This window comes from Delphinus delphis, chromosome 15 (genome assembly GCF_949987515.2).
Source record: "Delphinus delphis chromosome 15, mDelDel1.2, whole genome shotgun sequence".
Lineage (NCBI taxonomy): Eukaryota > Metazoa > Chordata > Mammalia > Artiodactyla > Delphinidae > Delphinus > Delphinus delphis.
Genome location: NC_082697.1, coordinates 73,457,842 through 73,473,715, shown reverse-complemented (window position 1 = coordinate 73,473,715; position 15,874 = coordinate 73,457,842). Strand labels below are relative to the sequence as shown.

General features: G+C 38.0%; 1 protein-coding gene across 1 annotated transcript in view; it reads right to left on the bottom strand.

The window, feature by feature from the left end:
- TPST1 (tyrosylprotein sulfotransferase 1) overlaps positions 1 to 15,874 on the bottom strand; it is a 116,844-nt gene that overhangs the window by 45,355 nt on the left and 55,615 nt on the right. The window contains exon 3 of the mRNA XM_060032189.1: positions 12,767 to 12,965. Within this exon, the coding sequence (XP_059888172.1) occupies positions 12,767 to 12,965 (199 nt within the window). The remainder of the gene's footprint in view (positions 1 to 12,766; positions 12,966 to 15,874) is intronic.

Here is a 15,874-nt window from a genome sequence, read left to right as displayed (position 1 = left end):
TAGTCGACCAATCTTCCCAGTTTGCCCAAGACTATTCCGGTTCTAGCACTGCAAGTCCTGTACCCCAGGAAACCCCTCAGTCCTGGGCAAACCAAGATAGTTGGTCATCCTACCTTCCTTGCCAATAGAGGCAGTCTTTTCTCTCTGAAAAAGTTGGCATCCTCTTGCCGAAAGAACCTTTCATGATCTCTCTTGAGGTAGTCACCTAGCAGGAGAACAATGACCCACCCACCACCTCTTATTGCTTCTAAACTTAGAACTAGACTTAAATCTCAGCAGGTCCCAGAGAGATGAACACTAAGTCTGACCCTAGAAGAGGTTTTGTACACACCACAAGAATTTCAAGATTTTGTCTTTTTGTATCTGCAAAACCTAAGTAAAGTGTAGTAGAAATCCTAAGACCAGAGCAGAAGAAATGTAATGTTGGATTAATCCAAATTTATTGATATGGATACAGAGATTTTGGATGCAATGTGTTAAGCTTGAGTACCTGGCAATAACTAACAATTTCTTGTCTTGTTCCTGATCTTAGTGGAAATGCTTTCAGTTTTTCACCATTGAGGATGATGCTGGCTGTGGGTTTGTCATATATGTCCTTTATTATGTTGAGGAAAGTTCCCTCTATGTCTACTTTCTGGAGGGTTTTTATCATAAATGGGTGTTGAATTTTGTTAAAAGCTTTCTCTGCATCTATTGAGATGATCACATTGTTTTTCTCCTTCAATTTGGTAATATGGTGTATCACATGGCTTGATCTGCATATATTGAAGAATCCTTGCATTCCTGGGATAAACTCCACTTGATCAGGGTGTATGATCCTTTTAATGTGCTGTTGGATTCTGTTTGCTAGTATTTTGTTGAGGATTTTTGCATCTGTGTTCATCAGTGATACTGGCCTGTAGTTTTCTTTCTTTGTGACATTTTTGTCTGGTTTTGGTATCAGGGTGTTGGTGGCCTCGTAGAATGAGTTTGGGAGTGTTCCTCCCTCTGCTATATTTTGGAAGAGTTTGAGAAGGATGGGTGTTAGCTCTTCTCTAAAGTTTTGATAGAATTTGCCTGTGAAGCCATCTGGTCCTGGGCTTTTGTTTGTTGTAAGATTTTTAATCACAGTTTCAATTTCAGTGCTTGTGATTGGTCTGTTCATATTTTCTATTTCTTCCTGGTTCAGTCTCGGAAGGTTGTGCATTTCTAAGAATTTGTCCATTTCTTCCGGGTTGTCCATTTTATTGGCATATAGTTGCCTGTAGTAATCTCTCATGATCCTTTGTATTTCTGCAGTGTCAGTTGTTACTTTTTCATTTCTAATTCTATTGATTTGAGTCTTTTCCCTTTTGTTTTTTGATGAGTCTGGCTAATGGTTTATCAATTTTGTTTATCTTCTCAAAGAACCAGCTTTTAGTTTTACTGATTATTTCCTATTGTTTCCTTCATTTCATTTATTTCTGATCTGATCTTTATGATTTCTCTCCTTCTGCTAACTTTGGGGGGGTTTTGTCCTTCTTTCTCTAATTGCTTTAGGTGTAAGGTTAGGTTGTTTATTTGAGATGTTTCTTGTTTCTTAAGGTAGGATTGTATTGCTATAAACTTCCCTCTTAGAACTGCTTTGCTGCATCCCATAGGCTTTGGGTCATCGTGTTTTCATTGTCATTTGCTTCTAGGTATTTTTTAATTTCCTCTTTGATTTCTTCAGTGATCTCTTCGTTATTAAGCAGTGTATTGTTTAGCCTCCATGTGTTTGTATTTTTACAGATTTTTTCCTGGAATTGATATCTAGTCTCATAGCGTTGTGGTCGGAAAAGATACCTGATATGATGTCAATTTTCTTAAATTTACCAAGGCTTGATTTGTGACCCAAGATATGATCCTGGAGAATGTTCCATGAGCACTTGAGAAGAATGTGTATTCTGTTGTTTTTGGATGGAATGTCCTATAAATATCAATTAAGTCCATCTTGTTTAATATATCATTTAAAGCTTGTTTCCTTATTTATTTTCATTTTGGATGATCTGTCCATTGGTGAAAGTGGGGGGTGTTAAAGTCCCCTACTATGAATGTGTTACTGTCGATTTCCCCTTTTATGGCTGTTAGTATTTGCCTTATGTATTGAGGTGCTCCTATGTTGGGTGCACAAATATTTACAATTGTTTTATCTTCTTCTTGGATTGATCCCTTGATCATTATGTAGTGTCCTTCTTTGTCTCTTGTAATAGTCTTTGTTTTAAAGTCTATTTTGTCTGATATGAGAATTGCTACTCCAGCTTTCTTTTGATTTCCATTTGCATGGAATATCTTTTTCCATCCCCTCACTTTCAGTCTGTATGTGTCCCAAGGTCTGAAGTGGGTCTCTTGTAGACAGCATATATAAGGGTCTTGTTTTTGTATCCATTCAGCCAGTCTATGTCTTTTGGTTGGAGCATTTAATCCATTTACATATAAGGTAATTATCGATATGTATGTTCCTATTACCATTTTATTCATTGTTTTGGGTTTTTTATTGTAAGTTTTTCCTTCTCTTGTGTTTCCTGCCTAGAGAAGTTCCTTTAGCATTTGTTGTAAAGCTGGTTTGGTGGTGCTGAGTTCTCTTAGCTTTTGCTTGTCTGTAAGGTTTTAATTTCTCTGTCAAATCTAAGTGAGATCCTTGCTGGGTAGAGTAATTTTGGTTGATCCCTGAAAGTATAGTCTTAGGAAATGGGATTTTAAGTACACAATGGAGGGGGGATTCCCTGGTGGCGCAGTAGTTGAGAATCCACCTGCCAATGCAGGGGACACGGTTTCGATCCCTGGTCTGGGAAGATCCCACATCCTGTGGAGCAACTAAGCCCCTGTGCCACAACTACTGAGCCTGCGTGCCGCAACTATTGAAGCCCATGTACCTAGAGCCTGTGCTCCGCAACAAGAGAAGCCATCGCAGTGAGAAGCCTGCGCACTGCAGCAAGGAGTGGCCCCTGCTCACCGCAGCTAGAGAGGGCCCATGTGCAGTGGCGAAGATCCAAGGCAGCCAAAAATAAAATAAATTAAAAGAAATAAATGAAATACACAATGGAGGAAGGAAAGACATTTCTTAGAACCCAGAAGATCCGCTATTACACTTGTTTACAATGGAAAGTTAATGGAAAATTACAGGAAACAATATAGGCATGACCATTATTGGCACACATGCTTTTAGAATGAAGGTTTGGGTCACCATACAACCAACATGGTTAATGAGGGCAAATGGAATATGAAATAGCTAGAGAAAGAAAGAAATGACAAATACCATCCATGATCACGTGGCAGGTGCAGAAATGAGGACTGCAATAGTGTTATATTCTTCCTGCTTTGTTATGAATATACCTGAATAGATTAACTATTTCTTTTTTTTCCCCTCCCTTTACCATTCCCATATGCTCTAATATAAGGTGTGTTACTTAGGGCTGACTCTATATCTCAGTATTTAGGTTTCAGGATATCAAAGACGGAATGTGACTCAGCTAGGGGAGTAAATAAATATCACCCAGAAATGAATAAAGTGCAATGTGTAACACAGAGTCCCCTCTTTTGGGGAGATGGTTAGTATGCTTTTCGTTTTGTAAGGGATCATTGCATCATGTAAGGTGGAAGTACAATGTCATTATCTTTTTTTTTTTTTTTTTTGCGGTACGCGGGCCTCTCACTGTTGTGGCCTCTCCCGTTGCGGAACACAGGCTCCGGACACGCAGGCTCAGAGGCCATGGCTCACAGGCGCAACCACTCCGCGGCATGTGGGATCTTCCCGGACCGGGGCACGAACCCGTGTCCCCTGCATCGGCAGGCGGACTCTCAACCACTGCGCCACCAGGGAAGCCTAATGTCATTATCTTTATTTGGAAGTTAAATAGGGTTAAAATGGGAACATATGTATGTCAGGCTGGCAAAGAGATGAACTGTGCTGGACTGTCCGTGGTCAACTGGTACCACCAACTACTTTTGTCTAAGGCAGAAAATTAAGTCTCCCATAATTCCCTTCCCTGTGTGGTTCTGAGTAAAAGGCTGCCAATAAGAGAAAATATGATTTTCTCTTTTATGGAAGGGATTTATAAAATGGAAATGAAGCAGAAGCCATTATTCTCAAGACACGCAGTGCTTCCACAGACCTCTCCTAAAGCTCCCACTTCATCCCCATGGCATGCCTCACAGGTCCTTCCTTAGGCTCCCTTACTGAGGTCCCACTCTGACAGCTAGATGCAGTTTTGAGGGCTTCTCTGCAAACTCTGGCTTTCCACCCACCTCAGGCTTAAATCATTAATGCCTATTTTCCTAATCTTTCTATGACAGATTTATCAGTTCATTCTCTATTCTTCTTTTATATAAAATGTCCAGTGTATGATAAAAATTTTCCAGACCCTCAGTTCTCCCACATTTGTGTAAGCCATAATTAACATATTAAACCCCTCACTCCTATAATACTTACAGTAGCTCTCTTTCCCCAACTGAATGCAGACTGATACAGTAATAAAGTACTGCCGTAGCCACTGGAGCTCACTTCTGGGTGATGGAGCATTTCTCACATAAGGTAGAATACCTATGAACTGGGCCATAACTTCAAATATTGTCTACAAGAGCTTCATATCAGGATACAGTATTTTTGGTTGAAGAAATATTCTTGTTCCTATGTCTAAGATTTATTTTGCTAATAAAAATCATTTTATTAAACACCTACTAATTCTCAAGTATTAAGTTTGGTGCTCAGGATACAAAATGCATATGTGGTCCTTGCCTTTGAAAAGTCCTTAGTATAAAAGAAGCAACATATAATATAAACAATCATAATATAGTGTGATAACTGCAAGAGTAAAGGCAGGCACGAAGTATAGTAGAAGGATCTGTGGCACAGAAGAGGTGTCATTTGAGCTGAGTCTTAAAGGACAAAGTTGTAAAATGAAGAAGAGAAGCAAGATGATCAAGGCAGGAAGAAGAGTAAGTGCAAAGGTACAGAGGTATACAAGTGTGCCAAAAGAATGAAAGGCAGGTAGTGGGGTGTGATTAGAAGGATAAAACGAGATAAGGTTGAAAAGGAAGGTTGAAAGCAGAAGACAAAGAATCTTAATGCTATTCTGAGTTCCATTATGGTTACGAAGCAGGAGGTCTCAAAACACCACCGCTCTCATCAAAACAATCAGAAAACACCAGGTAAACTAAACTTCATACTATTCTTTAGAGCCATCAAAAAGCAGTGGATGCAAAGAAGTCTAAATGAACCCAATTCCAGAGAAGGATGAGTTCTTCAAAGGTGAGCAAAGAGCCCCTTTCTACCTTGAATCAACTGCCTAGTCTGCATATAGGTAGGCAGAAAAGCAGGCCTACCAGAGGTGAAAGATTTTGCTGATGAGACAAAAAGAAGCTGAACTTTTAGTGGCAGTGTGGACTGGTATGATGGATCCAAATCTAGAAGAGCCCCAGGTGTAAAAATAAATCTCTTGGTCTAACAATTGTACCCCAAGGGCCTTTTGTTAAGTAACAGTGGGAGCAGAGCTAGAAAGGAGAGATTGCCCAATCTTTTTTCAAAATAAATTTATTTATTTATTTTTGGTTGCATTGGGTCTTCATTGCTGTGCACGGGCTTTCTCTAGTTGTGGCGAGTGGGGGCTATTCTTCGTTGCGGTGCGCAGGCTTCTCATTGCAGTGGCTTCTCTTGTTGTGGAGCATGGGCCCTAGGGCATGCGGGCTTCAGTAGTGGTGGCGCACGGGCTTAGTTGCTCCGCGGCATGTGGGATCTTCCCGGACCAGGGCTTGAACCCATGTCCCCTGCATTGGCAGGCGGATTCTTAACCACTGCACCACCAGGGAAGTCCGAGATCGCCCAGTCTTGTGTGGTCCTTAGCTTCCAGGGCCCTGCTGCAGTTACCATCCAGAGGTGAAATAAATTAATTTAAGCTTCAACCCAACTCCCTGCCAGCTGTTATTTTTAAAAAGTCAAAGAAATCAACCTTTTTTCTACAGCACACAGGAAACTGTGGGTTGGGCTAAAGGTCAAATCTCCATAATCTCATTTAAATCCAGAAGTAAACTAAATAAAACTGTTGCTCAGCCACAGCTCGGCCTGACACACTGAAATTTGAATGATCAGCCAATTACCCTAGCTGCCTGACAGAAAAAAGAATATGCCCTCTCTGGGAAAAATAAATCAAAAATATTATCTAGGTTACTCTCTACTCTTCTTTTATACAAAAGGTGCAGTATGAAATCAAAACTTCTAAGACATGTGAAGAAGCAAATAAGTATAACTCATAATTAAGAAAAAAGGCCAAAAGAGAGACCCATGTATAAGTACTTTAAAATAATTATTATAAATATGTTAAAAGAATTTAGGGACTTCCCTGGTGGCACAGTGGTTAAGAATCTACCTGCTAATGCAGGGGACACAGGTTCGATCCCTGGTCCGGGAAGATCCCACATGCCACAGAGCAAGTAAACCCATGCGCCACAACTACTGAGCCTGCGCTCTAGGGCCCATGAGCCACAACAAGAGAAGCCACCGCAACGAGAAGTCCTTGCACCGCAACGAAGAGTAGCCCCCGCTTGTCAAAACTAGAGAAAGCCCACGCACAGCAATGAAGACCCAACACAGCCAAAAATAAATAAATGAATAAATAAATAAGAATTTAGAGCAAAAGATGAACAGAATGGGTGGAGAGATGGAGGATTCCAGCAGAGAAACAGAAATTCTAAAACTGAAAAATAAACTATCTGAAATGAAGTTACTGGATGGGATTAATGGCAGACCAGACACAGAAGAAGAAAGGAGCAATGAATTCAAAGATAGGTTAATTAAAAACAAATCAAACCTGAGGCCCAGACTAGAGATGGCAAAAGAGACGATCAGTGAATTTGGCACATTTTAGTCAAACTGCCAAAAACTGGAGATAAGAGGAAAGTCTTATTAGCAGCTCCCCCCAAAACAAACCCAAAAAACTATTACATTCATAAGAATTTTAGCTGACTTCCCATAAAAACAATAAAAGCCAATAAAATAACATATTCTGAGTGCTGAAAGTAAAACAAACAAACGAAACCCAAAAACCTGTCAACCTAGAACTCTATACTCAGCAAAATATTCTCATATAACGGAGAAATAATGACATTTTCAGATAAACAAAAGCTGAGAGAATTAGTAGCCAGCATACCCTTACTATAAGAAATCCTAAAAGAATTTCATCAGGGTAAAAAGAAATGATTCCAGATGAAACTCTGAGTCTTCAGAAAAGATGAAAAAGACCATTTGTGGCCCACAGAAGAGTTTGCAGCTCTTGTCAGAGAGCAACTACCATAAACAAACAAATAAAAAAAGAGGTATAGCTAACAAGGGGAGCTAAGAGCCAATAGTGGAGATAAAATGAAATACTTAAACAAACTAGACTGATGCAAAAGAAGGCAGGAAAAAAGAAAGAAAGGGACAAAGACAGACATCTAAATAGAAAACAAACAGCAAGGTGGTAGATTTAAACCCAAACAGGTGAGTAATAACGTTACATGTAAGTAGATTAACTAGTCCATTTAAAGTCAGAGATTATGAGTTTAACAAACAAGACCAGCTATATCCACTTATCAGCAACATACTTTAAATATAAAGACACAGATTAAGAGTAACAGGATGGAAAAAATATACCATGTACACTGTATGCATAAAAACAACGAAGTGGCTATGTTTACGTCAGACAAACTAGACTTCCAGAGAGAAACATCAGAGATGATGAGAGACACTTCATAATGATGAGTTAATTCCTCAAGAATATATAAAAGGGTTTGCTCCTAATAATACTGATTCAAAACACATGAAGCAAAATTAACAGAAATAAAAAATAATCTTTTTCCAAAATTGATAAAATTAGACACCCCCTACCAATAAGAATTAGAAGATTTGAGCAACACTGTGAAACAACATGACTTAATTGATATTTATAGAATTCTGCAACAGCTGCAGAATACACATCCTATCGAGTGACATGTGAGAACATATGCTGGCCATAAGGCAATTTTCAATATATTTCAAAGGACTGAAACCACACTGAGTAGTTCTCTAATCGTAAAGGAATTAACCTAGAAACAAACAATAAAAAGATCACCAGAAAATCTCCAAAGACCTGAAAAGAACATGCCATTCTAAGAAGTCTGGGCTCTATCCTATAGTACTAGTGGAGCTATTCAAGGTTTACGCAAGGGAATGATACATTCAGATATAATACATTCAGATTTGAACTTTTAAAAAATAACTTTCATTGAATATTTTAAAAATGTAGCAGAAGAATGACTAAACACACTCACATAACACAAAGGGGAATAAACCATAATTCATGTAAAAAATGAGGAGAAACTGAATTAAGGTACCTGAAATAGGATTGAATCAAGATATTTTCAAATGCAGAACCAAGGGGACTTGGTGACCAATTAATTACACGTGATCTGCAAAGCTAGTTAATCCTAACTAACTTTGATGACTAGACAAATAGGAATGCTACGTATGGAGACAGGAAAAACAGGGAGAAGCAGTTTCTGATGGGTACAGGAACTAGAAAACACAGGTGTGCATTACAGGCTCTCCCTTTAATGCAAGAACATCAATTCTAACTGCTGCAGCTTCTTACTGTTTGGCTCAGGGATATAACCCAACTCCCCCTCCCAGCTCACTTAATTAATATTCAAGTTCATTCTTGTTTGCTCTGTGGGTTCTGCACACTGATACGTGCTTTTCCATTTGACTATTTGCTCTTCTTTAATACTGTCTAGTCTGGTTTTCAACTGGATATTCCATTCACACTTGGATCTGCTTTTCAGCTCACTCTCCAGGTTTAGTAACCAGGTCTTTGAACTGTTTTTTGGCTTGACCCACGTGTCCTGAGGACTCTGCTCCTCATACCTGCTCACTGGCTCATAGACAACGCAAATATAGATAAACACAGCCTCATCCCACCCCTATTCTAGATTCTTGCTCAGTTTAGTGAACAATCCATCTAGCTTCTGCCTATCAAGGAACAACTTTGGACAATAAGTTCATTTGACATTGAGTTTGAGGTCTTTGTGAATATCCAAGTGGAGAGATACAGAAAGCAGGTGGAAAAAAATGAGCCTAGGGCTCAGGAAAGAGACCCAGTAGGAGATAAAGATTTATGATCATCAGCAAATAGGTTGTAATCAAAATCACATGAGTGGATGAGCGTAAGGAGACTATAGAACAGAAGTCCTTAATCTGACAGGCTTTAGGGGCATCTATGAATCCACTGAAATTGTGGGTAAAATTCTGTGTATGTATGTGTCTGCACTTCTCAGATAGGGATCCATAAATTTCATCAGATTCTCAAAGGTCTTTAACTCTAAAATTATTAAAAACCTATGCGGGAGGGAGATGGCTAGAATGTAACCTAGAGGGCACTCCTTACTAAAATGTGCTACAATTGTGGGATTAGAGACCATGGTGGGAAAGGTATGGAATATGTTAGCATTTCATTTCCAATTTACCATCTGAGTCACAGCAACCATGAAGCACATGATTTTCTATTCAAGATTGGGCAACACGTCCCCAAAATACACTGACTCAGACACCAGTACTTCTGGATTACCCAAAATTGTATGAAAACTAGAATTTTTAGGCCTAGAGCTTTGGATTCTATATTCCCAGTCAAAACGTGAATTTCTTCCCCACTCCCATCCCATAAATAAAGGGCACAATCTCCGCAGCCACCTTCTTTCTCTGGAGTCCATCTCATGTCACAGCTGACAATCAAAGATCACTTTTTAAGCATTACTTTATGAAACTTCACGATCATCAATGCTGGATATATTAGCATCTGAGTTTTTACAGGCAAAAAGCTCTGAAAATATATAATCCAACCCCACAAAACAAGGATGTCAGCTTGTATGCATTATCACAAAGTGCTCAAAAATGCAATTATAGTTCACACTTTACCTTTTTTTCCTCAAAATTATTTGTCACTTTAGAGGTAGACAAAGATGGTGGGAAGGTTTTTTCCAGGGTGCATTTTGAAACTCTTTCAAAAGCCACAAATGTGTATGAAACAAATTCTCTAGTCACAAGGATTCAAACCACAGCATTCTTCCCTACTTAACCACTCAAGCAAGCCAAGAATAATCTAGCTGGTCAACTCACATGTAGGAAAACTATAATGTCTACTACTTGGGGAACCTCTAAATATCACTTACACATGTACCTTGGTTTATAAAAACCATTTCAGTATTGTACAAAGGAGAAAGCTATGAATTACCAATTACCAAGAGATTAAAAGGACTATGATAATGCACTGTATACTTCGCCTTTAGCAGAATGTAATTCACAAAACTTTAACACATATAAAACTTTTTTCAAACTTAAATGTTTTGTAAAAGAATATATACATATAGGTAATAACTGGAAAATGTTCGATTATATTAATCAATGAAACCTATTAAAATTAGCAAATATCTAAAATAAAATTACCTATATTATGCTGGTAGTTCAAAAGAATAAAAAAAAATTATCAACATATATCATGCACCTTAAAAAAATCTCAGATATTTTGACGTGGTTTAATTCCACTTTCATTAGTCTAGCCCTAAAAAAAACCCCACTAAAATGTAGTATGTGCAAAGATGTTCACTGTAGCACTATCTGTCAAACAGAAAATTGTAAACAGCAAAAGAAAAATGGTAAAATAAATTATAGTACATATACTAGGGAAACATTTTATTTGTTCATTCATTCATTCACTTACTACTGTGTTTCATAAAGGATTTAAGGTGGCTCATAAAATGATTTATTTATACAACCATGAAAAATTATGTTTAAAAATCATGTACACAATGAGAAAATGCTCATGAATATTAAATGGAAAGGGCTGAATACAAGATTGTGTGCGTGCAAAAGTGAGATGTAAGACAAGTATTCTTACCTTTGTTTAACAACATGCAAAGAAGAAAGAGAAATCCATCAAAATGCTAAAAATGGTATTTGTCGGGGTGGTAACATTATAGGTGAATTTTATTCTCTTATCTTTTTAATTTTATAAGTTTTATAAACTAAGTTTATATATATATATATATATATATATATATATATATATATATATATATATATATATTTTTTTTTTTTTTTTTACGGTATGCGGGCCTCTCACTGTTGTGGTCTCTCCCGTTGCGGAGCACAGGCTCCGGACGCGCAGGTTCAGCGGCCACAGCTCACAGGCCCAGCCGTTCCGCGGCATGTGGGATCTTCCCGGACTGGGGCATGAACCCGTGTCCCCTGCATCAGCAGGCGGACTCTCAACCACTGTGTCACCAGGGAAGCCCCTAAGTTTATAGTTTTATAATAATGCTTGTATGTATGAAAAATATAAAAAGGATAAAGATTATTTTAAAAATAAAAAAAAATCTGCCTCCATATATGATGGTTTATAAGAAAATAGCTCTTCGTATACAGCCACTAATGACTTGAAAAAAGAAAACAAAAGTAATATCTAAGTGTAAAAAATCCAGATGGAAATCAGCCTCATGAAATATAAGTTTGTTTTTCGATTAAAGGTATCAACAGAAGAACAGAATAAAGAGATGATATATTATAAGGTTGTGGGGAGGAGAGGAAACTGACATAAAAAAAAAATACCAGGGCTTCCCTGGTGGCACAGTGGTTAAGAGTCCGCCTGCCAATGCAGGGGACGCGGGTTCGTGCCCCAGTCCGGGAAGATCCCACACGCCACGGAGCGGCTGGGCCAGTGAGCCATGGCCGCTGAACCTGTGCGTCTGGAGCCTGTGCTCCGCAACGGAAGAGGCCACGACAGTGAGAGGCCCACGTACTGTAAAAAACAAAACAAAACAAAACAAAAAACATACCAGAGAAAGGCAAGGAATTTTAATCTTGAAATCCAACAGCCTAACAGTGAACTTACGCTAACACGGTTGTCTTATTTAAACTGTAGTTTCAAAAAATACCACATCTATAGACAGAAAGTAGAACTGTGGTTGCCAGGGGCTAGAGGAAGGGGGAATGGGTAATGATTATGTAGTTTCAGTTTGAAAAGATGAAAAAAGTTCTGGAGATGGATGGTGGTGACAGTTCTACAACAATACAAATATACTGGACTATACACTTATAAATTGTTAAAATGGTAAATTTTGTTATTTAAATTTTACAATAAAAAATATATTAAGGTATGATTTGAAATAGATTATACAGGTAAGGTATATATTCACATTTTTTGAGTTTTCAGCTTTTCTCAAATAGGATTATAAAGATGTGAGCATAACTTATAAAAGAAGTAGTTGTAACTACACTTTAATAGTAACTTTCTCTCAATCAGAGGGTTGTTTATTGTACCTATGTAATAATTCTTCTCATGTAGCCAATGTTTAGTTTTCAAGTATCAAGAAATCATGCCTCATCTAAACAAAGGTTTAAAAGTAAAGTAGCCATTAGATTCAAAGTAAAAAGAAACTAGAAGTAAGTGAGGTCACTAATAATTCTGGTGTTTATGCAAATTTATGATAATCAGCTATGAGAATAAATCTCCCCAACAGTAAGCACCATTCTTAGAAATTGGGAAAAAGAGATTAAAGAATTGTCCCTATAGTCCCTGGAAAGAGCCACAGTTATCCTTAAAATGCAGTGGAAGATTTCTGATGATAAAGCATTTTACAAATAGGATTTTTCTAATTTAAAATAATTTTCTGATCATAAAAAAGCAAGGAACAAAATAAGAAAAAACTTTTTAGGACCCAAATTCCATACCCAGTTTTCTCAATTCACTTTAAAAATCTCACTTACCCTTCTAGTGTTTTCAAGGATTTTGGGATCAGGTTTTCCATAGTTAGGTGGATTGGCATACGGGTCATATCCAAGTTTGGCAAGCATGGGTGCAATCACCGCCATGTCTTGTAAAACATCTGGAGGTATCTTCCCAACCCATTTTGATAGAGCTCCCACATTGACTGGCTTGATGACCTGGTCTGTAGATCTCTCCACTCTGAAAACAATATAATGTGAATAAACATGTATTTAGAATACTGAAAACAGTACTGGAAACATATTTTTTTTTTTTGCGGTACGCAGGCCTCTCACTGTTGTGGCCTCTCCCGTTGCGGAGCACAGGCTCCGGACGCACAGGCTCAGCGGCCATGGCTCACGGGCCTAGCCGCTCCGCGGCGTGTGGGATCTTCCCGGACCGGGGCACGAACCCGTGTCCCCTGCATCAGCAGGCGGACTCTCAACCACTGCGCCACCAGGGAAGCCCCTGGAAATTATTTTTGATGACTCTAAAAATTACAAGTCTTCAGATTATAAAAGCTATTGAGAAAGAGTGTATTTTTCAGGCTTGACATTACTTACTAGACTTTTTTTTTTAATGTTCTCAATCTGACAGCAATTATTGGCAACCTCAGATTCCTAGAAATAGGAAAAACGGTCAGGTGAAAACATCTGCACAGAATGTACTGACATTTTAATTACAACATTCAGAAAAACATAACAAAGATAAGACTGCTTAGAAAAACAGCTCGTCAACTTACTTGAAATACATAAAAATAAAAACCACAAGTAAATAAGATGGCTTGATGAATGATGACTAGAGGAACATAAAGATGGACAGATTATGTGATAAAGCAAATACAGCACAATGTTAATTGTAGCTAGTGGGTATAATTCTTTCAGTTCTTTATATGTTTGAAATTTTTCATAATAAAATATTGGGGGGAAAATAGTCAACCATAATCCACTAAGACTGCAAAATATTCATTTGTCCTATTTTTCTGTTGATTTCCTAAAGAACCCTATTTTCTAAGGAAGAAAAAGGAGTGCTATTTATGACTTTTGATATTACAAAATAAATGTGTTCTACCTCTTGACCTAGAAATTTACTTTAAGCTTATAGTGACACTATATTTGACTAAATAACTCATAATCTTAGGGTAAAATATAATCTAAAATGACATCTAGATTGAAATTGGATCTGAACTAGCAGATTTTGGCCAAATGACATTCAAACAAAAGTACCTAAGAGAGTTTTATATCATAATACATTAGAAGTCATTCAAACACACTATTCTAATAAAAGGTTAAAAAGATCTTTTTCTTTAAGTTTTCGATCTCTCGCTGCAGATAACCATTATCTGATGAAGAATCCCTCAAAGGGGCTCCACTCCTTAAAAAATACACAAGAGAGGACTTCCCTGGTGGCGCAGTGGTTAAGAATCCGCCTGCCAATGCAGGGAACATGGGCTCGATCCCTGGTCTGGGAAGATCCTACATGCCGCGGAGCAACTAAGCCCACGCACCGCAACAACTGAGCCTGCGCTCTAGAGCCCATGTGCCACAACTAGAGAGGAGCCCACACACTGCAACGAAAGATCCCACGTGCCACAACTAAGACCTGACATAGCCAAGTAAATAAATAAAAAGAAAATAAAAATATCTAGTATATAACCAAACATACTTTATAAAAAAAAAAATGAAATAACTAGAGAACATCCAAGCGCTGAACTGCATATTTACTGTGGGTGCACTAGGAACATTAGAGAATGGGAGTCACATCTGTAGAGATAAACATCTCAAGAAAAAAATGCTTTATAGTAAAAAATAATTTCTGTTCATTCTATGTCAGGTACTTTGCATATGATATCTACTTTAATCCTTGAAACAACCTTAAGAGAAATATTATCAGTCCCTATTTTTCAACTGTGTTAACTGAGACCCATAAGTGATTTATCCAAAGTCACACAGTCTGGAAATAATGGAGTTAGAATTTGAACCTACTGAACCTGTCTGACTCCAAAGCATCTGTTTTATCCAGTTTCTCTTACTGCCGTCCTATTGACGTCAAATCACATCTTGATTTTTACATTCTACGCTTCCCTGAAAACTTTGGCCTCTTGTTCTATACTGCATAGACTAAGTGGTTTTGCCACAGTGATAACATACTACACATGTAATAGGTATATACAGCGCTGTGCCGGTAACACTTTACAACCTGATCTCTGAGAAGGGAAAGGTCATAATTTGTAGCATTTACTGATGACCAATGGTGTAAATACTCCCACCATGGATGATTTCAAGCTACCAACATGATGTCATTGACCACAGAGTTGAGAAGAGATGCACAAAAATGGGTTCACTGTAGCTGGCACAATCCAGCTCCAGCAGACCACTGGATATCTATAGGGTCATGATCTCTTGTCCCAAATTCTGAAATCCAAAAACTAAACATTTTCCTGTAACTCATGTGGCAGCAAAACATAACCTGAACTGATAGGAATCTATTTAAAGTCTTTATTCTTCTTGGCATAAACAATCATACTCTTTAATGCAGAAATACTGCTGTCCTTGATTATAGCGTGTTGACCCAGAACAAACAGAGGATGTTATATAATATGTGTTATGTACATCATATGACCTTTCTAGAATCCAAAAATTTTGAATTCTGAAACATCTGTGTTAAGCACTGAAGTCACACATAGGGTCTCATATGTCATGACTGGGAAGTTGGTAATGATAGAAGGGTTTTAATCACAGGACTGACAAGACTAGATTGTTCTTATCTGCATTCAATGTTGAAAACTATGGGAAGAGAAGATTGAAGGATGGGGTAACCGGGGTCAGAAAAACCAGTAAAGACGTTCAACTATATATTGAAAGAATTGAGAAATGATTAAAGCTCCAACTACAGCAAATGACATAGAGATGGAAAGAAAAAAACCTCCATCGATTTGTGTTTTTTTTTAATAAATTTATTTATTTTTGGCTACATTGATTTTCGTGGGCTTTCTCTAGTAGTTGTGGTGAGCAGGGGCTACTCTTCATTGTGGTACGCGGGATTCTCATTGCAGTGGCTTCTCTCATTGTGGAGCACGGGCTCTAGGCACGCGGGCTCAGTAGTTGTGG